Genomic DNA, 18,814 nt, shown 5'->3' with positions numbered 1-18,814 from the left:
TATGAAAGGCAAATTCCATTCGTCCTGTGCAATTTGGGTGGTTATGCAAAGCCAATTTAATGAAATGTGTACATTTCCCCTTGATATGCTCATTTCTGGCGATGTCGCATCCAATTGCGTTTGTTGAGGAGTCCCCCGACTTTCATTTTCAGCACTTGACCCCTGGCCAGAGTTTATCCTACAATTTTACCGGAATTTCCTGTTTAGCGCTATGCAAAGCTTTATAAATGCAGCAACTGACAGCCTACCACTCCTCTTTCCTCTTTCCACAGGGAAGCACATTATTGGCTAAATGGCCAGACAGTTATTTTTTATAGATATGCTTCCTTGCCATCGAGGCAGCAAATGTTCATCGTCTTCGTTTCAGATAAAACGGGGGCATTTCGGGTCAGATGAAGGACATCATTTAATTTGTCACTGAAGTACATTGTTTTCGGATGTAAAGATTTCCTCTAATCGTGCGTATTACTGGAAACAGCTTTATGTTTCCCTGTCAATGAGTCATTACAATATAGTCTTATGCTAACACACAAGGTGACCAGTATAGTTGATTTAATCATAGGCGTGTCTGGTTTTCCGGGTGTCACACTATTAATCTTGTGTACAGATTAGAACACAATCTCTTGCTGGTTTTTGTGCTCTGCCTCTTAGAAATATAATCTTGAGAGTTTAGCAGAGGTCGTTTTCATGAGATACTGAGCAGATTGTCTCCATCTTTACACCTGTTTGATATACGTAAGGATAGCTCAGCGGAAACGTGTTCGCCTTGGAAGCAAAACAACAGGAAGCAAAACAGGTTCGATCCCCGGGTCCGCACTTAGAAACCTCTGGGTATTTAAGCGTGTTATAAATACACTAAGAAAAGAAAAAAAGACAATTACGCAACAATTCCTGTAACAGTGCCTCGATGCCCGCGGACTGTGTGAGTGCTTTAATATTGAAGAAAAAAAAAATGATCTGAATTGTAACCCAGTTGTTGTTCATAAACTGGCCTAATGTCATCAGAGAGAGTGCCCCGGTCTACTTCCTGGTCCATGACCTCCTAACTTCCCTATTCATTTAGCCCTGCCCAGGGCGCCATTCATCCTGTGGCACCCTAAGCAAGCTGCAGTAACCCATTCTCTAGTATGGCACTTGTTCTGGCTCGGGGCCACCCCCAAATTGTCAATATGGGTGTCCAGCTGCCCCTTAGGGACCAGCCTCATTCTGAGTTCCTGTTTTCTTGTCTGGAATTACTGCTTTCACCCAGCTAGCTGTGTCCAGTGTGGCTGTTTAAGACGTTAAGCTGTGTATAAAGGCTGACCTGTGGTGCAAACCTGTGCTCCTCTGCACTAGCACGCTGGGGTTTAGTAAACCTTGTTTCCGTCTGTCAGAGGTAGAGCTTGCTAGGGTTGTGTGGAAGGTGCATTCCGTTTCTCTTGGTCCTGATAGTCTCCTTCCTGTCCAGCAAACCCCACCACGACACCGCCTCCATAATGTCAAAATAAATGTATTGCTTTTCCTAGCTCTGTACTGGATAGTATAGCCTTTAAATGGAGACTGTCTCAACTTTGCTCTTTTAACACTGCAATGAAAAAGCCACATTGAATCCAGGGGGTACTGTAGGATATATTATTTTATTACTATCCCGGCCACTGTTAACTTGCATTTGTTGTGTCCTGGTGATGGCTTTGGGATGGCAGAAAATCGCCGAAGGAAAGCACAACATGTTCCTTCTACCAGCACCTCATGTATCAACACGATGGGTTTGAGTTACTCAGTGAAAAATTCAAAATTCCATTAATTTGGTTGAAATGTCAGTGTAATGTACTCCTTGATCTGGGTTCATCTTATTTACTGGGATTGCGTTACACATTTATTGAAAAACCTTTTCTGGGTTTGTATCTGAAGCCCACGGTTTTGATGTAATTGACGAGCTGCCATTTCCTTGTATGAGGATATGCAAGATGCTTGGTTATATCACGTCACAAAGGACATTCAAAATCTCAGACTTGAGCGGTGGTTAAAACACTAGACTTCTCAATATCTTCTAAATCAAAGACTACTTTAATGGTGAGAACGGTGTCGTAGTTCATTGTAGGTATCTTTTGGTGTTTTTTACATTTCACTTGCTTCTTCATTCAAATCCCTATATTTTACCCTGGATCCAGGTCTAACTACATCCAAATGTCAACATGATTTCAGGCAGCTACCAAACTCCATGACTTCATGACTGTGGTTTGGGCACTAGTTCTGTGCAAGTTGGATTTCTGGTAGCAATTTTTGGGGGAGTCCAATTTCCCTCCTACATCTCTAAAAGCAGTGTTCCATTCTGCAGGTGGATTCATATCAGGAGCGAGTAAGTTGGACCACATTATCCCTACCCGCAAGCAGCACCAATGTCTCTCTTTGGAAGCCTGTTTTCTTTAAAAGATATCGGCCACGCTTTTAAGGCTATGTGCCATGACTTGAAATATGGGTTTGTGGTCAAAAGTATTTTGAGATCAACTGTTAGGTTGGTTTGGTATTCAAATATAAAAACTGTAATAGAGGGCCGTGCACAAAGGTCGCACTTGCAGGATTGCGACCTTTTGCGCTGCAATCCGCAGTGCAACCTTTTGTGTGCAGCTATCAGACATAGAACCGAAACTCCCTGTTTTTCCAGGATTCCCTCTAGCTCTACCCTGCTTCATCATAGATATCGCTTACCCATCTACTTTCTGCTTCGTCCTTTAGTCCCTCCTAGTATCTGATTCGACCTATACCTCCCCTCTGCGCCCCCCCCCACAGCTATGCTTTCACAGTACCCCAGCCTCTTTATGGCTGTTTACTTACGCCCCATTCCCTACTAATCCCTCCAGGTTTCCTCAAGCCTCACTAATGCTTTTGGTTCTCACCTCTTTGTTTCACTGACCTGACTTAAACACTCTCTATGCACTAGCCCAGAAACTCTCCTTAATAACCCTGCTTCCTGCTCTCCTAACCCCCTTCCATCCTTGTCCTGGTTCCCTACTTCTCCAGCCACCTTCGCCTATCCCTCACCTTCCTCCTTTTGGTCCAATGCCAACCACACACCTTTGCGCTGATTCTACCAGCCTAACACTACTATGCACGGGGGTGCCCTTATGGGCACTAGGGCTTCTGTTGCAGGTGTATGCCTCTTCCTCTTATTTCTTTGCTCCAGTGTGTGTCCCTACAGTGGCAGGCCTCGGATGATAAAGAGCTGCATTTTTTAAGGGTTTTTCTAAGGGTCATAGTGCTGTTCTCCACCTTGCTTTATGGGACTGCATGTTGTGCATGTGAGGGTTTGATTTTGCTGTGGGAATCGCTCACATTTCGTCCTCTTGGTTATCTAATAGATTGTTTCGTACTATGATCAGATTAATGCATTACTGCCTTCATTGAAATCTGGCTTCTTTGAATGGCAATTCAACTATCTGTGAAAGGGCATTGCCTATCTTTCAATTACACATCAAATACACAAGGCAATATATGGCTATTCACAGCAAAACCAATAATCATTCACAGTCTTTCCTGGTAACCTGGGTGAACTCCCCTTCGCCAGGTTTCAAGGTAAATTCAGCTCCAATGTTCAACGAAAAGAAACAAGGAAATCTGGGTTTGTAATAAAATCTCAATTTAACTCTTGGTGCCTTCAATGTGTCAAAAGAAAGTTCTATTAACCAAAGTTCAAACAGCAGAAAAGTGTCTGCTCTTGCTTGAATAATGACTTTTCCACTTCATCAGAAAGCATCAATGTTTTCCCCAAGATGCATTGCCACAACTTATAAAGGTAAAAGAAGAAACAGTTCTTTGTTATACTCAAAATAGACACAACTTCTGGTAAGGTAAATGAAACACAGCTTCTGGTTAAGTTAAAGGATAGTTCCGGGACTTTTTTTTATTGTCCCTACGGTTCGGCCATGTGTTTTTAAGCATAAATCGGTAGATCGTAGAAAACTTTCCTATGGACCTTACCCGACTTACGCAGCTTCTATCTTTTTCAGGATGACTTTGTAGCACTTCTACTTCCACCTGAACCACTGTTTTATCAGTTTCACTTCTGCAATATTTCACCATATGCGAGTCTACTCGCCTGCCCCATAGTGTTCCACATTCAACAGCACCTATGAAGTGTCAAATCCACTGGCAACCAAAATATTACCACAGCTTCAATAGTCTGCTTCTTTGTGACTTTGAACTACTTTTTATACAAGACAAGATTCACTTTAGTGCCCTTTAATACCTTCAAGTAAGCAAGGCACTCTGCTTCTGAACATTCACTTTCCAGAAGGGCAGCCTCTTTGCCACTCTTGTCTATCTGCCACAACGGCAACCACAAAGAGCCCTTTGGATGTAATTCTCTCTTTCTCCTGCTGGCTTTGGGAATGTAAGTTGTATCAGCTTTTAGATAACAATCGCAAGCAGCCAGCTTTCCTTTGCCTCTTTGCATCCTGCAAACCAGAACCTTGTTGTCAGTCTCTTGGCTTGGGCAATGCTTGTATCCTGTTTGGCTTGTGACAGTGCTTGCACCACACTTTGGCTTTGCTAAAGGCTTGTTTCACTCCTGGCTGAAGTAACAGTGCTTGTTATCTATACATCGTAATGGCTATCTATGCTTTGTAAACGTTTATGTTCAGTCACTTAACTGTAGTGTTCAATTGGTTTGTGTTATAATTGATTCAGGGATTACCCATCATCTCAGAATAATTTTTGGGCACACACAACCCAATCCTTCATCGGTTTCAGCCAGTTTTTTATTCAATTAAAGGGGTTCACTGCGTTTGTCTCTTACGTGAGTGAAAGGAATACTGTTCGCTTGCACACGAGTGCTACTTTTCAGACTTCCTATTATCTGATAATCAACGATCAGTTTCACATCACATTTACTCATATGCAAGTGCTTCTATTTGGATACTGTTCGTGCAAGGGATCAGAACACTCGGTAACACTCATTGGCTTCTGTATACCTCCCTTTGCGTGTTGCAGGGCATCTACAAATTCTGGCTTCTTTTTGGACCCACACTCTTGCTCGTTGAAGATATCTTCAGTCCGGCCATGCAATTAAGGAGCTCCTCTAGCCCCTTAGGCCCTTAGCTTCACAACACCTTCTTGCCACGGTCTCCGGCACGCTTCCTGCTGCACAATCTCTGCAATTAGGTTCTCATAGGGAAAAGCAGTCTTCCTTCACACCATCTGCTGTGCACCCTGCTGCACACCCTCTGTACTGGGGGAAACAGGACTCTATCCGGACAGGCAGTTGAAATCTGCTTGATTGAAGTCCCTGCATCCCTTCGGTTCTCTCACTTCTGCCTGGATTGACAACACTGTGCATTCTTCCTTCTGCTGCTGCTACTACTACTGCTACACACACTTCATCCACAGCTCCATCTAATGACCTGGACATGAGGGGGCCTTTTAAGCCTCTCTGCCTCCCTCGGGTGTGGGCCATTAGGCTAAATAGGCTGACCACTGTGCAACATTGTTCCTCAGCCCTCTTCCTCGTCCCAGTACTTGGGAAGTATGGGACTTGTAGTTCCTAACAGCAGAATTAGGTTTTCTTCTTCTGCTTGGCAAAAAGCTAATAGAAGTGTGGGATTGCGTGGAAAGTTAAACAGTCTTCCTTGCCTGTTCCCCCCACCCCTCATGTGATCCTACCGCAGAACGCCACCGCCAAGGTCAGGATGTGCCTGCCCTTTCCTGGCCACATGAGAAGGATCAGAGGCCAGGTTTATGGGAGGAATCATTGCTGATTCATCACAATCTACAGAGCTGTCTTTGGCACTTGAAAACAGCATATGATCCCCTTATCTGCATCTTGAGCCCTCTCAATGCCAACTAGACCCACTGAAGAGCATCACCTGTCTCAACTGTCTGCTCGACTCTGTGGAAGCCACCAACTCACTGCGTCTCGACCGCCGTATCTCGATCCAGTAGAAGCATTTTCTCTATCCTAATCGACTTACTGGAAGCCATCAACTTGCTTCTGTGGAATGCTACCTCATCCTAGTAAAAGCATCATCTCGACTGCCGTCTGGCCCTGTGGGAAGCCGTTGACTCATCCTGTCTCGCAGCCGACTCACTATGAGCCCATCTCAAATCCAACTCACCATTGGAACAAAATGACTCAACCATCTGAACACCAGCTCAACCACAGTAAAGCAAGAACATAAGCAGAGGCCCTATCCCCTGCTCTGACCTCTTACTAACATTTAAGCCCACCCTTCTTGAAAGACATCTTCATAAACATGGGCATTTGCTTAAAAAATCTTTTACCTGAGCACCCCTCCCTGCCTATTAACCCAGATTACCCTTTATTCTACAGATCTGTGTTTCCTATACAGGGTTGGCCCAATAGTGTTTTATTAGTTGTGTGCATTTCTGTTAGTTTAAATAAATATCCTTTTTTTAATAGAAACCTGAGCGGACATTTGTATTTTGGTTCCACAGTCCTATTGTTGGTTGGGTTGCTTCTGTCCCTGCTCACCTCCCTCCTGAAGAATATTGCCTGCCCTAACCTAAAAGCTGAAGGCGGTATACCTGTCAGGCTATGCTTGATTCACCTTTACGATTGGGATCGCAGCTGGTTTAATAGTAGTGTGGGACTGAGTACGCACCCTAGCCACTCCTCGTCCCTGTACTCCGTCAGAGCATTAGTCAATTTGTCACAATTGTATGCAAAGCCTGCAGCCTCTTGTGGTATAAAAAGCATGTTGGCACACATCTGACAAAATGAACAGTTCAATTGAACTATAAGAACTGTTTCACCATTCCCTATCCAGCTAATTACACGAAGAAAGAGTTGAGAAATAAAGCCAAAATATCCCACCTTGAAGTGCATCCCCCAGGCATGCCTCTGGTCAATATCTTTAACTTCACATCCAGCAAAAAAATAACTGAAATTCTCTTTTTCACTCAATACCCAAACACCTGGACTTCAGTTGAAGTTTCCTTTGTGAATCTTGTAGTGATCAAAAAAAAGGTTCCAGGTGAAATGTTTGCAGACAAGGGCATTCATGCACCATGTTGTTCATAAACATCTGGCATGATCATGGTGCAAGATTGGCTTGGCACAGCAAGGAATGGCATGATCATGGTGCAAGGTTGGCGTCCCGCCCAATAACCCCACTATGGTAACCACGGTAGCAGCAACAGGGTCTGGTTGTATTTCTGTACAGTAATTAAGAGATGGACATGACAACTGGCAGAGTATCCCTATCCCAGAAATTGTCCCCAAGCACACATTTCTCTGGGTTTTCATAAGGTTTTACACATTGAGAATCACACATTAAACAAAACGCCATGTTTAGACATTTGCATTTAAACACACTTGCTCGTAGAATATCCTTCGACCTTCGGGGGCATGGCGCAACAGTGCCACATTATGCCTATACAATTCTGCTATGCCTACCCATGCAATACAATCTCCTCCTGCAGCAAATAGTTTAATCATAAGTAATAAGCTACTGTCTGGTGAATACCATCCATTTGACCCTTATTCTGGTTCTCAGCAGAATGACCTCATCCTCATATTTGACTTGTCGATGATTAGTTTACCCTTTTCACTTCTTCCCAGAGGGGAGACCCTTTCATGGGGCTGGGTTGGTGAGGCCGCTGACCAATGGTCCCCCTGGTGGTTGTATAGTGCCCGATGATCTCATGGGGAGGACGACGACCATCTAGGGCATAGCCCTTATGAGAACTTCAGACGCCTACACACTCTAGCCTCTCCTTCTCCCAACCTCTGTGTAGACAGTTGACCTATGTACTGTTATAAAGCAGATTACCTCAAGATTTACCTCAAGATTCTGGAAAGTACTGAGACAAAGTACAACACCAGGAACATAGGTAATCCAAGTAACAGGATGAGGTGGGACAAAGGAACAATGAAAAGCAATACCAAGAAGGAACTGCAACGCTATAGCCTTCTGTGGAGGTGTGGTTCCTTTGACGCCATATAAACTAAAGGAGGACTGCCGATCGGAAAGACACAGCCAACCTGGATGAGAGACCGGGAAGTCTGAAGGAGATGGTAATGAGAAGCTGGCAGATGGTGATGCGAACGAAAGAGTCAGCGTCGGTCCAAAGGCCAGGCAGGAGATCCGCGAGTTGAAGGCACGGAGTCACAGAGATTCCTGCACAGCACACAGAGTGGGAGAGAGGAAGAATGGGCAGCACATCCCGAAAACAAGCAAGGTAACGGGAGAGGTGCAGGGTCCAGGAGGGGGTGGAAGGTACAGCAGGCAAAAAAACCCTGTACCTATATACCGAGCAGGACTTATCCCCATTGTGTTGGTACTTGGCAAACGAGGCAGCCAAGGGGACATAAAGAGAAGGGTAGAGAAACTGGGTTGGGGAGCCAACCCAAGAGAGTGATACGAGATATCTTCCTTGTGGCAGTACTTGGCAGGGAAGTGAACCAAGTGGGCCAAAGCAGATGACATGGGTAAATGAGTCATTCCCTCCGTTTGTAAGAGATCGTTTTCTAATTACCAGAAGAAGGGAGTCATCCTCCTGGCATCTCAGAGTAGGAAGAGGGTCCAACAAGCCTGGGTAAGGGAGTAATTCCCCCGGGCTATTTGAGATTGGACGCTGGGAAAAGGGAGGCATTTTCCTGGCCCACCAAGGAAGTATTGTGTGGAACTTTGACCATAATCCAGGAGAGAGGAGACATTCTCCTGGAACCAGAACGGTACTGCTTTATTCCTTAGTTTATAGTGCAATGGACAGAAGTAAGGTTTTCTTGACAAAGGACGGTTACTTTAGCAATAGCAAAACAAAAGAGTTGATGGCTGGAAGGTTTAGAATAAATCTTGACCTCTGGCATTGCTCTGGGCAACCCTCCAGACCATCGTTCTTCGCCTGCCAAGCCATTACAAAAGGGGAAAAACCATATGCAAATCAGACTTGGTCCCACCCCCAAAGGGGTAGTCCAGCCCGAACTGCTAGGTCACATTCCTTTTGCACGAGACCACAAGCATCCCCAGACATGTTTCAGCCTTGTTGGGCGTCATCAGTGAGGAGTAGCTTGGGTCTCTAGGCCCAGCAGGCAAGGGACCCACGTCTGGGCATACCCTTCCCACTCGGGGTGACAATAGCAAAACAAAAGAGTTGATGGCTGGAAGGTTTAGAATAAATCTTGACCTCTGGCATTGCTCTGGGCAACCCTCCAGACCATCGTTCTTCGCCTGCCAAGCCATTACAAAAGGGGAAAAACCATATGCAAATAAGGCTTGGTCCCACACCCAAAGGGGTAGTCCAGCCCGAACTGCTAGGTCACATCCCTTTTGCACGAGACCACAAGCATCCCCAGACATGTTTCAGCCTTGTTGGGCGTCATCAGTGAGGAGTAGCTTGGGTCTCTAGGCCCAGCAGGCAAGGGACCCACGTCTGGGCATACCCTTCCCACTCGGGGTGACAATAGCAAAACAAAAGAGTTGATGGCTGGAAGGTTTAGAATAAATCTTGACCTCTGGCATTGCTCTGGGCAACCCTCCAGACCATCGTTCTTCGCCTGCCAAGCCATTACAAAAGGGGAAAAACCATATGCAAATCAGGCTTGGTCCCACCCCCAAAGGGGTAGTCCAGCCCGAACTGCTAGGTCACATCCCTTTTGCACGAGACCACAAGCATCCCCAGACATGTTTCAGGCTTGTTGGGCATCATCAGTGAGGAGTAGCTTGGGTCTCTAGGCCCAGCAGGCAAGGGACCCACGTCTGGGCATACCCTTCCCACTCGGGGTGACAATAGCAAAACAAAAGAGTTGATGGCTGGAAGGTTTAGAATAAATCTTGACCTCTGGCATTGCTCTGGGCAACCCTCCAGACCATCGTTCTTCGCCTGCCAAGCCATTACAAAAGGGGAAAAACCATATGCAAATCAGGCTTGGTCCCACCCCCAAAGGGGTAGTCCAGCCCGAACTGCTAGGTCACATCCCTTTTGCACGAGACCACAAGCTTCCCCAGACATGTTTCAGCCTTGTTGGGCGTCATCAGTGAGGAGTAGCTTGGGTCTCTAGGCCCAGCAGGCAAGGGACCCACGTCTGGGCATACCCTTCCCACTCGGGGTGACAATAGCAAAACAAAAGAGTTGATGGCTGGAAGGTTTAGAATAAATCTTGACCTCTGGCATTGCTCTGGGCAACCCTCCAGACCATCGTTCTTCGCCTGCCAAGCCATTACAAAAGGGGAAAAACCATATGCAAATCAGGCTTGGTCCCACCCCCAAAGGGGTAGTCCAGCCCGAACTGCTAGGTCACATCCCTTTTGCACGAGACCACAAGCATCCCCAGACATGTTTCAGCCTTGTTGGGCGTCATCAGTGAGGAGTAGCTTAGGTCTCTAGGCCCAGCAGGCAAGGGACCCACGTCTGGGCATACCCTTCCCACTCGGGGTGACAATAGCAAAACAAAAGAGTTGATGGCTGGAAGGTTTAGAATAAATCTTGACCTCTGGCATTGCTCTGGGCAACCCTCCAGACCATCGTTCTTCGCCTGCCAAGCCATTACAAAAGGGGAAAAACCATATGCAAATCAGGCTTGGTCCCACCCCCAAAGGGGTAGTCCAGCCCGAACTGCTAGGTCACATCCCTTTTGCACGAGACCACAAGCATCCCCAGACATGTTTCAGCCTTGTTGGGCGTCATCAGTGAGGAGTAGCTTGGGTCTCTAGGCCCAGCAGGCAAGGGACCCACGTCTGGGCATACCCTTCCCACTCGGGGTGACAATAGCAAAACAAAAGAGTTGATGGCTGGAAGGTTTAGAATAAATCTTGACCTCTGGCATTGCTCTGGGCAACCCTCCAGACCATCGTTCTTCGCCTGCCAAGCCATTACAAAAGGGGAAAAACCATATGCAAATCAGGCTTGGTCCCACCCCCAAAGGGGTAGTCCAGCCCGAACTGCTAGGTCACATCCCTTTTGCACGAGACCACAAGCATCCCCAGACATGTTTCAGCCTTGTTGGGCGTCATCAGTGAGGAGTAGCTTGGGTCTCTAGGCCCAGCAGGCAAGGGACCCACGTCTGGGCATACCCTTCCCACTCGGGGTGACAATAGCAAAACAAAAGCAGACATCCTGACGGGTCACCTCAGATCTTTAGTTGAGGCAGGGAAACCCTGTTTAGGAATAGGGAAAGAAAGGTTTTCTCTTGCTTTATCTAATAAAAGTTTTTAGCCCCAAATGTTCTACCTTTGTGTCAGAGCCCTTCTTCTGCACCCTTACACTTGTCACTTGGTATATATTACTGAACTTCCCGAACAAAGATTGATCTCACAACCACACAGCCTTTTGGTTATTTCCCAGTCTATGCCAGCAAATTGTAGCGTCTCACAGTCTTGCCACGTCATCTCACTAATCGTGGCTGCGGTGCTGTTCTGCTTGGTACCACTGCACAGCCAGTGCTCATAAAAGAACATAAAATACTCTGTTTCAACATAAAGTAGCTATAAGATCCATATGATCCTTTAATCTTCCACTGTTTTATCCTTTCACTCTCCCCTGCTCACCCCAGTCCCCTCCTACATCTGAACAGGGAGACAGAGGTACAACCTAGACTTCAAATGGGTCCTCTCTGGCCATTGGTAGACACCAGCCCAATGCGTCAGACAGCAGAAAATCCTGCCCAGCCCGCTGCCAATGCCTCTTCTGCAGAGCCTGCCCTCCTGAGCAATGGTCCTCACTCCTTAGCATTCCTTTGTTAAACAGTTTTATATATTTATTGGACAGTACGTATTTATGTTATTATACTATGAATAGGTTTACTTTAAACCTCTCAAAGAATCATAAAATATCACAAATATATTACATCAATAACAAACATCAAAAACTCATATTCAATAAAAGTATCACAATGAATCTCATCAGTTAAAATTGTGTAGTACGGTATACTTGCATAGCTTTATCGTCTATAATAGATTAAAATCGTATATAATTATTATTTCCATATAATCAAATTCTTTTTTTTCTAAAATTGTAATTGTTTCTATCACTAGTGATACCGGTTTCCCTCATAATGGTAGCAGCCAAAAATGATCAGATGTTAAAAATCTATTATCATGGACAAATCTACTGAAGTGCAATATTCGAGACTGTGTCGGCTCTGAAGCATGACGTAAGCACCCACAACCTCTTTGACAATCTGGATATCGACATCCTCACTATGACCGAGACCTGGTTTACTAGTAATTGTGCTACTTTTATGGACCTTCTCTTCCCTGAAGTCAACAATTGAACTAATCGTCCTGTGTGCAGCATCGCTCCAATTGACTCTGCCTCTCTCCGCGCTGTTGCGATCCCTATAAACCTGATGGCCTCTTTCAAAATCATAGTCTCACAAATTGCTTTTAAACCCCAACCCCAACACCAACAAATCATTGTGTCCATTTTACTGACACCCCCTGTCCCCTGGGGAGCTGCTGCCTTTCTGAGAGAATGGGCAGATTGTGTAACCAGCTTTCAAGCCGTTTCTACCCCATCTTGTTTATGGGTGGCCTGATCCACTACCTAGACTGCCCGGTTAACATCACCACTACAACCTTCATGGACTGTGCCAAAACATTGACTCTTACGATCTACCATCACCAGATACACACGTTGCTGAGCACATCTTGGATGCAACACTCCGCTCCAACATCTCTTTTTCTATCCTTCGAGTAACCCAGATGACCTGGTCGGGCCACCACGAGACACTATCCAGGCTGCCCAGAAATATCAGGAAGGTGGAGCATTACACAACAAATGTTATGTTGATTTGTACTGCGCACCGCTACCACCCAGGGTCAGTCTTCAGGCGCTCGCGTGGCTCTGCAAAAAAAGGGGGTGGCAGGTTAGTAGGGAATAGGGTGAGAGGATAGATTCAGAACCAGGAGAACTGGCATCTGTGGGTGTTGATTTGCATGTGGTAGTTTGTGAGGACCTTGTTTAATGTAAGCGTATGGGTAAGATTCCATGGCTCGGGTGTGTGGTAGTGTTTTGTGTTGCAGTTAGTGTGTTACCTGGTTATGACAGGTTAATCGTGTGCTCTGGTTAGATTGTGTCCATAAGGGATCCACAGTCACTGGTGGTCGTAGCTGTGAGGTTATCCGGTATGGAATAGACCCCGTCGTAGCCCAAACCATGAAGCGGAGCTCAACCCTGAGCTTAAAGGAAGCTTATATTGCAATAGCTGTGATGGACCAGCAGCCAGAGCCTGTCATCCTCATCCTAGAAGGGGAGGCTTCTGGATACGTGGTTGCCAGTCATTCGCAAACTCTTGAAGTTCCCCACTAAAAGGGAACGGCTAGTGGTACGAGAGTGAGTTGGCTCTTGAACGCAAATGGCGATAATCCAAAGAACTACAACATAAGGCGAACTGTGCTACACACCAGGCACCGTCTAATTATGCGTACCGCCCTTACTCCATTATTGACTTTTCACTCGAAGTATATTCCAGACAATTATGCAATAAATGATGTCAAGCACATGCCTCATTTATAAAAAGATATGTTGAATTCAGTGTGGAACGTACATTTAAAACGGATCATGCGAAATAAACACATTCTTATTTGTCTTAGGTTCAAAAATGTATTATTTGACATCACACCTGGTGAAGAAGTGGGAGATTTTGAAATCAAAGCGAAGTTCCTGGGTGTTGAAATGGAGAAGGTGCAGCTTCATTTTCAGGTAAAATGTGCATTTTGAGCATTATTCATGAACATAAAAGGCACAGTTTTTAAAGGTCTGTGCAGTGTTTTGCTGAACTAGTAAATGATCAACCTGGCTGTGTCTAAACAATTTGTGCCGAGAGTTGTATCGTGTGCATGTCCATCTTAGATTCCATCTTTGAATATCAATTACTACTGGAATCGTAAACACTATTTTTTATTTTTATTTTATTTTACATTTTTAAAGCGCCCACACAGGCCGCGGGCATCGAGGCGCTGTTACAGGAATTGTTCTGTTTATTTAGTTGCGTAATTGTTTTTGTCTTAGTTGCGTATTTATAACGCCTTAAACACCCAGAGGTTTTAAAGCGCGACCCGGGGATCGAACTTGTGTTGCTTTGTGTCGTCTTGCTTCCAAGGCGGCACGTTGCTGCTGAGCTATCCTCCCGGGACATCCTGATGGGCATCATAGTCCAAAGCACCCAGAAAGCCAAAAGGTTGCCAAGAGCTCCCCGATAAATAAGCAATATGTATGCCCTTCAATGACGTCTTGTTAAAAACAAGCACAATAGTTTTGGCTTATGTATAAGTACTAGGCATTTGCCAGTCACTGCTTTTAGATGCTCAGTTATTCCCACCTGCTGCCACCAATGGAGACTTAATACCACCATGGCAGTGTTTGGCAAGTGCCTTTCCCATGCCTACACAAAAGCCAAACTGCTCTGCTGGCATTGCCAATGCTCGTTTCTTTTGTAGTGAAAAGGTAACGACTAGCAGTAAAATTGTATACATTTTACTGCAATAATTTATAGATAATTTAACAATTTAAGAATAAAAGGGAACATGTCTACGTAGAATAGCCCAACCTGTTGGTTTTGCCAACGCCTATTGCATTTGACCCCGAATCCTTATAGTGCTTGTGGGACATTTTGTTTCATACACACTTACATTTCATGCCATTTTTGTGCCGTCTCTGGGCATAATGACGCCAATATATTTTCCTCTTCCTGTGCTCTGAGCCTGCTCGGAAATGCATAAATGGTGACGAGAATGATTTCAAATGTGCGGGGTACACCACGGAGCGAGTAGCTTCTTTAGCTGTATTCGATTCATTCTGTGTGTGCTTTGCTGTGTCCTTATGAGGCCCAAACATGTGACAATTACTCTGAATCTCCCCCAAAAGGACTAGTCCAGCTCTAACTGCTCGGGGAGCTCTTTGCAACCTTTTGGCTTTCTGGTTGCTTTGGACTATGATGCCCATCAGCCATTACCAGCATAGTCCATGGTGCCGGTTCATGGGAGTCACAGTCCAAGTCCATCTGGAGAAACAAAAGCATGTTTCGAGACATGTTTCCGTCAATTTGGGCCTCATCAATGAACTGTAACTTGAGACATTAGCTGTGGACAGCCCCAGGTCCATTTGGGGCTAGATCGCCCAACGCAGGGCTGCAATGATAGATCCAGTATTTGCAATGGGAATGTTTGGAACTAGTCCAGCAACACACTGAATTGAGTGGAGAACATTTTGCAGGTAGATTTTGGTTCAATACCCGAGAGCTAGTTCCCAAGTTCCTCCTGCAGGAAAGCGTCCTCGGGCATCCTGAGAAGCAGGAGGAGTGTTGTTTTCCCTTATTTAAATGCATGATTGGGGAGAAGGCAGGCAATGATATTTGGTCTAAATAGAATTCAACAATCGGAAATTCAAGCTGTTCAGATGTTTCCTGTTTGGTGTATTAAACAAAATAAATCTGTTTTTTCTCAATCCTGGAATAGAAACACTATTGAGGCGCACGTGGCCTGCAGCAGTGCGTGCTTCAAGAGGCCCTTCGTAAATCCACAAATACATCAAACCCCCACATCATGCCTGCCTACAAATCTGCAACACAATTTTTAAAGTTAGATATAATACAGGGTGCTGTCACCTTCACTTCTTTTCCCATGCTATAGGGTGTTGCGTCCGAGTTGTCGTGTCCCATTTCTATGGGCACGGTATTTACTGTTAATGTTTGTGTCCGTTCTTTCTGTTGTATTGGAAGCTGTGACGTGGACACGGCAGGAGGAAGAGGCGGGGCCACCGCCTCCGACGCCAGTTCTGGCGCCGACAATAAAGGAGTTAGCATCCGAATACCCTGGCTCCCGCGTCTCATTATATTGCCATTATTTAGTTGCATGAGTCGGATTACCAAGGTTTCTACATGCAGTAGAAACCTGAGGCGCACGTGGCCTGCAGCAGTGCGTGCTTCAAGAGGCCCTTCGTAAATCCACAAATACATCAAACCCCCACATCATGCCTGCCTACAAATCTGCAACACAATTTTTAAAGTTAGATATAATACAGGGTGCTGTCACCTTCACTTCTTTTCCCATGCTATAGGGCATGAGAAACACTGCTTGCATCTGGGATTAGTTTGATCCCTTTTATGCTTTTGTTATGCTGAATTTTGACCAGTATTTGCCCCTTTGCATTGTTGGTTCCCTGGAGCGTTTTGCTTTTGGGTTATAGTGGGGCTGTCCTATCTTTTGGTGCCCGTCCTACTGTGTGCTTCAAACTTTGCTGAATTTGCTGTGGTTTTCTCTTGTTGGTGAATTCCACAAAGATGTTTAGATGGGAGTTCCGCGCCCTGTATCTGCCTCATCTTCGTTCCCACCACACCATAGACTTTGGTTGATTCTGCTCTGTCTCCGTGCCCCATGACCAGAACTCTTGCTGGCTCTCTGAACACTGCTCGAGGTCCCTCCTGGGTCCAGCAGCTGCTGCTTCCCATAGGTGGCTTTGCCACAGTGCTCACTGCTTCAATCTAGCTGACCTGCGGAACGCAGATTTTCTGTGCAATATTTTCTCTCACACCTAGGGATAGTAGCATCACCAGGGTTCTTTCATGTCACTCCCATAGGGGGGCGCATAACATTATTCACCCAGTCATGGGTGGGGGGATAACCTCAGACCAGTGGGTGCTTGACACAGTCGCAAAGGGATATTGCATAGAGTTGCTAGAAATAAAACGCAACCTACCTCCACGCAACAGAAGATTGCCGCAAGACCACCAGGAACTCTGGGAAAAGAAAATTGAGGCCATACTACAGAATAGTGCCATCGAGCAAGTCTCTCCAAAGCAGGTAAACAAGGGCATTTCTTCCTTTTACTGTCTGATCCCCAGAAAAAAACAAAACAAAAAGGCCATCATTAAATCTGAGATCAATGAACAAATACGTAAGACCCCAAAGGTTCAGAATGACCACACTAGAGGAAGTCATTCCTCCCCTTACAAAAGAAGGATTCATGACCACTCTAGACATGCACGATGCATTCTTTCATATTTCAATGTTCCCCACATACAGAGGATTCCCAAGATTCAAAATAGAAAATGTCATTACCAGTTCAAAGTATTACCTTTTGGAATAGCGTTGCCACCTTGTGTATTCACCTAAGTGTTTGCGTTAGTAGCAGTAGTATCTCCCCTTACCTGGACGAGTCACAGGTATGCTGTCTGCTCAACACCCAGAGAACAGTGGACCTCTTTTCCAACTTTGGGGTCACCATTAACTAAACTTAATCGAGACTAGTGCCATCACAGAAAAAAACGGTTTCTAGGAGCTATTATAGACCCAAAACAAGCAATTGCTTACCTTCTTCAAAAAGAGTCCAAGCATTCTTAGCCATAATTCCCTGTTTCCAGACAAGCGTTCAAATAATGCTTTGAAAGGTAATGAAAGTACTAGGCATGATGTTGTCATGCATCGACATAGTACCACATGCTCGCCTAAACATGATAAACATTCAACAATGACTCTCACTACAATGATCCCAAGATGCGGGTCATTTGGATGATCAAGCGGTGGTAACAAAAGAGATTGTAAGTGCTCTGCAATGATGGACAAATGGAAATCTCTGAAAAGACAGGCCCTTCAAACTTCCAACAGTACAGGCTACAATCACATCGGACACCTCACTTCCCGGTTGGGGTGCCCATTGTCAAGAACTTGCCATACAAGGAACGTGGACACCAACAGATACAACACAGCACACATGTTTCTAATGCATTCTTTCCTCCCACGGATTCCTCATCTAGGTTATACCTATCCCAGAGCAGCTGTTCTCCAGAAATTGTTCCTTCGCCAGGGGGGCGCAGCGTGCCTATGTCCGATGCATCTCTGCGCCAGCATGACTCAGTCTGACGCCTCCATGCGCCCACATTGGAAATTATGTCAGGATCAGTATATATAGTGATGCTGCGCCACGTGTCCTCTGTTCCTTTTTTCTGCACACTCTGTTCACTGATTGGAACATGTTTGTTGAGCTTTCCTGCTTTTTCTAAATGTGCAGACTGTGGCCATCAAATGTTGGTTTCAGCTCTGCACCAGAGTTGTTTTCTATTGCTTGGGCGAGGAGCATGACACCCAGGATTGCGGGTCACGCCATTCCGGAAGAAGGCAGCAAAGATGCAGTGAAAATCTTCACTTTCGTCCACAAGGCAAAAAGTGAGTCTCAAAGAGCAAATGGATCTGAGTAAGGAAAAGGACAAGAAGAAGTAGTAGTATCAGAAGAGATTGCACTACACTGGATGAGTCCTAACACAGACATTCGTCTTCTTTGACGAAAAGGAGCCACCACTCCAGGGAGTCCCTGGAGCGTCTGGCGCAGTAACCTTTTCCTACACAGTCCTCCACTCCGGAGGAATGGGAGAATTTCCACCTGAAGATGTTGGACTTTGCCAAGGCGCCAGTGGCTCTGGCCTTGGTGCCTGTGACGCAGACGATAGCGCCATCAGCTCGGCCACCACAAGGCCCGCGCGTCTGCTGCGGCCATCATGTTACCCTCTGGGAACCACTCCTGCACACCTAAGGGCTCAGGCCTCGACCAGACTGAGATCTCTCGGTGCCGTCTAGCCCGGTTTTAGGGAGCAGCGGCCTCAGCACCGGCTTCTTCTTAGTCTTCAATGTCTGAATACATTCCACTCCCTAGGGACATCTTCATGTCAAGGATGTGTGACATTTATGAGGAGGAGGGCGACCAGGTGCCTTTTGGCTTGAACCTATGGATTCTTGGGAGATGAGGGATTTCCTGGAACAATTCTACAGGGAAGTTGAGGATGTGCTGGGCCTGGCTGAGGACCTGCAGGGGGCCAGTGGCCTCAACACCTCCCCGGAGATGGACAATTTTCCAGCTCCCACCCCAGGAACACCTCACACCATCT

The 18,814-nt window shown here is 45.8% G+C and overlaps 1 protein-coding gene across 2 annotated transcripts in view; it reads left to right on the top strand.

The window, feature by feature from the left end:
- Nucleotides 1–18,814, top strand: part of IQGAP2 (IQ motif containing GTPase activating protein 2) — a 1,674,846-nt gene that overhangs the window by 1,644,435 nt on the left and 11,597 nt on the right. For both annotated transcript variants that reach the window (XM_069627448.1, XM_069627449.1), the window contains one exon: nt 13,530–13,638. In XM_069627448.1, the coding sequence (XP_069483549.1) occupies nt 13,530–13,638 (109 nt within the window). The remainder of the gene's footprint in view (nt 1–13,529; nt 13,639–18,814) is intronic.

This window comes from Ambystoma mexicanum, chromosome 6p, assembly GCF_040938575.1.
Source record: "Ambystoma mexicanum isolate Mex_15411 chromosome 6p, UKY_AmexF1_1, whole genome shotgun sequence".
In the NCBI taxonomy this organism is placed as follows: domain Eukaryota; kingdom Metazoa; phylum Chordata; class Amphibia; order Caudata; family Ambystomatidae; genus Ambystoma; species Ambystoma mexicanum.
Note: the sequence above shows the minus strand (reverse complement) of the source record. Positions and strands in the feature narration are given on the sequence as shown.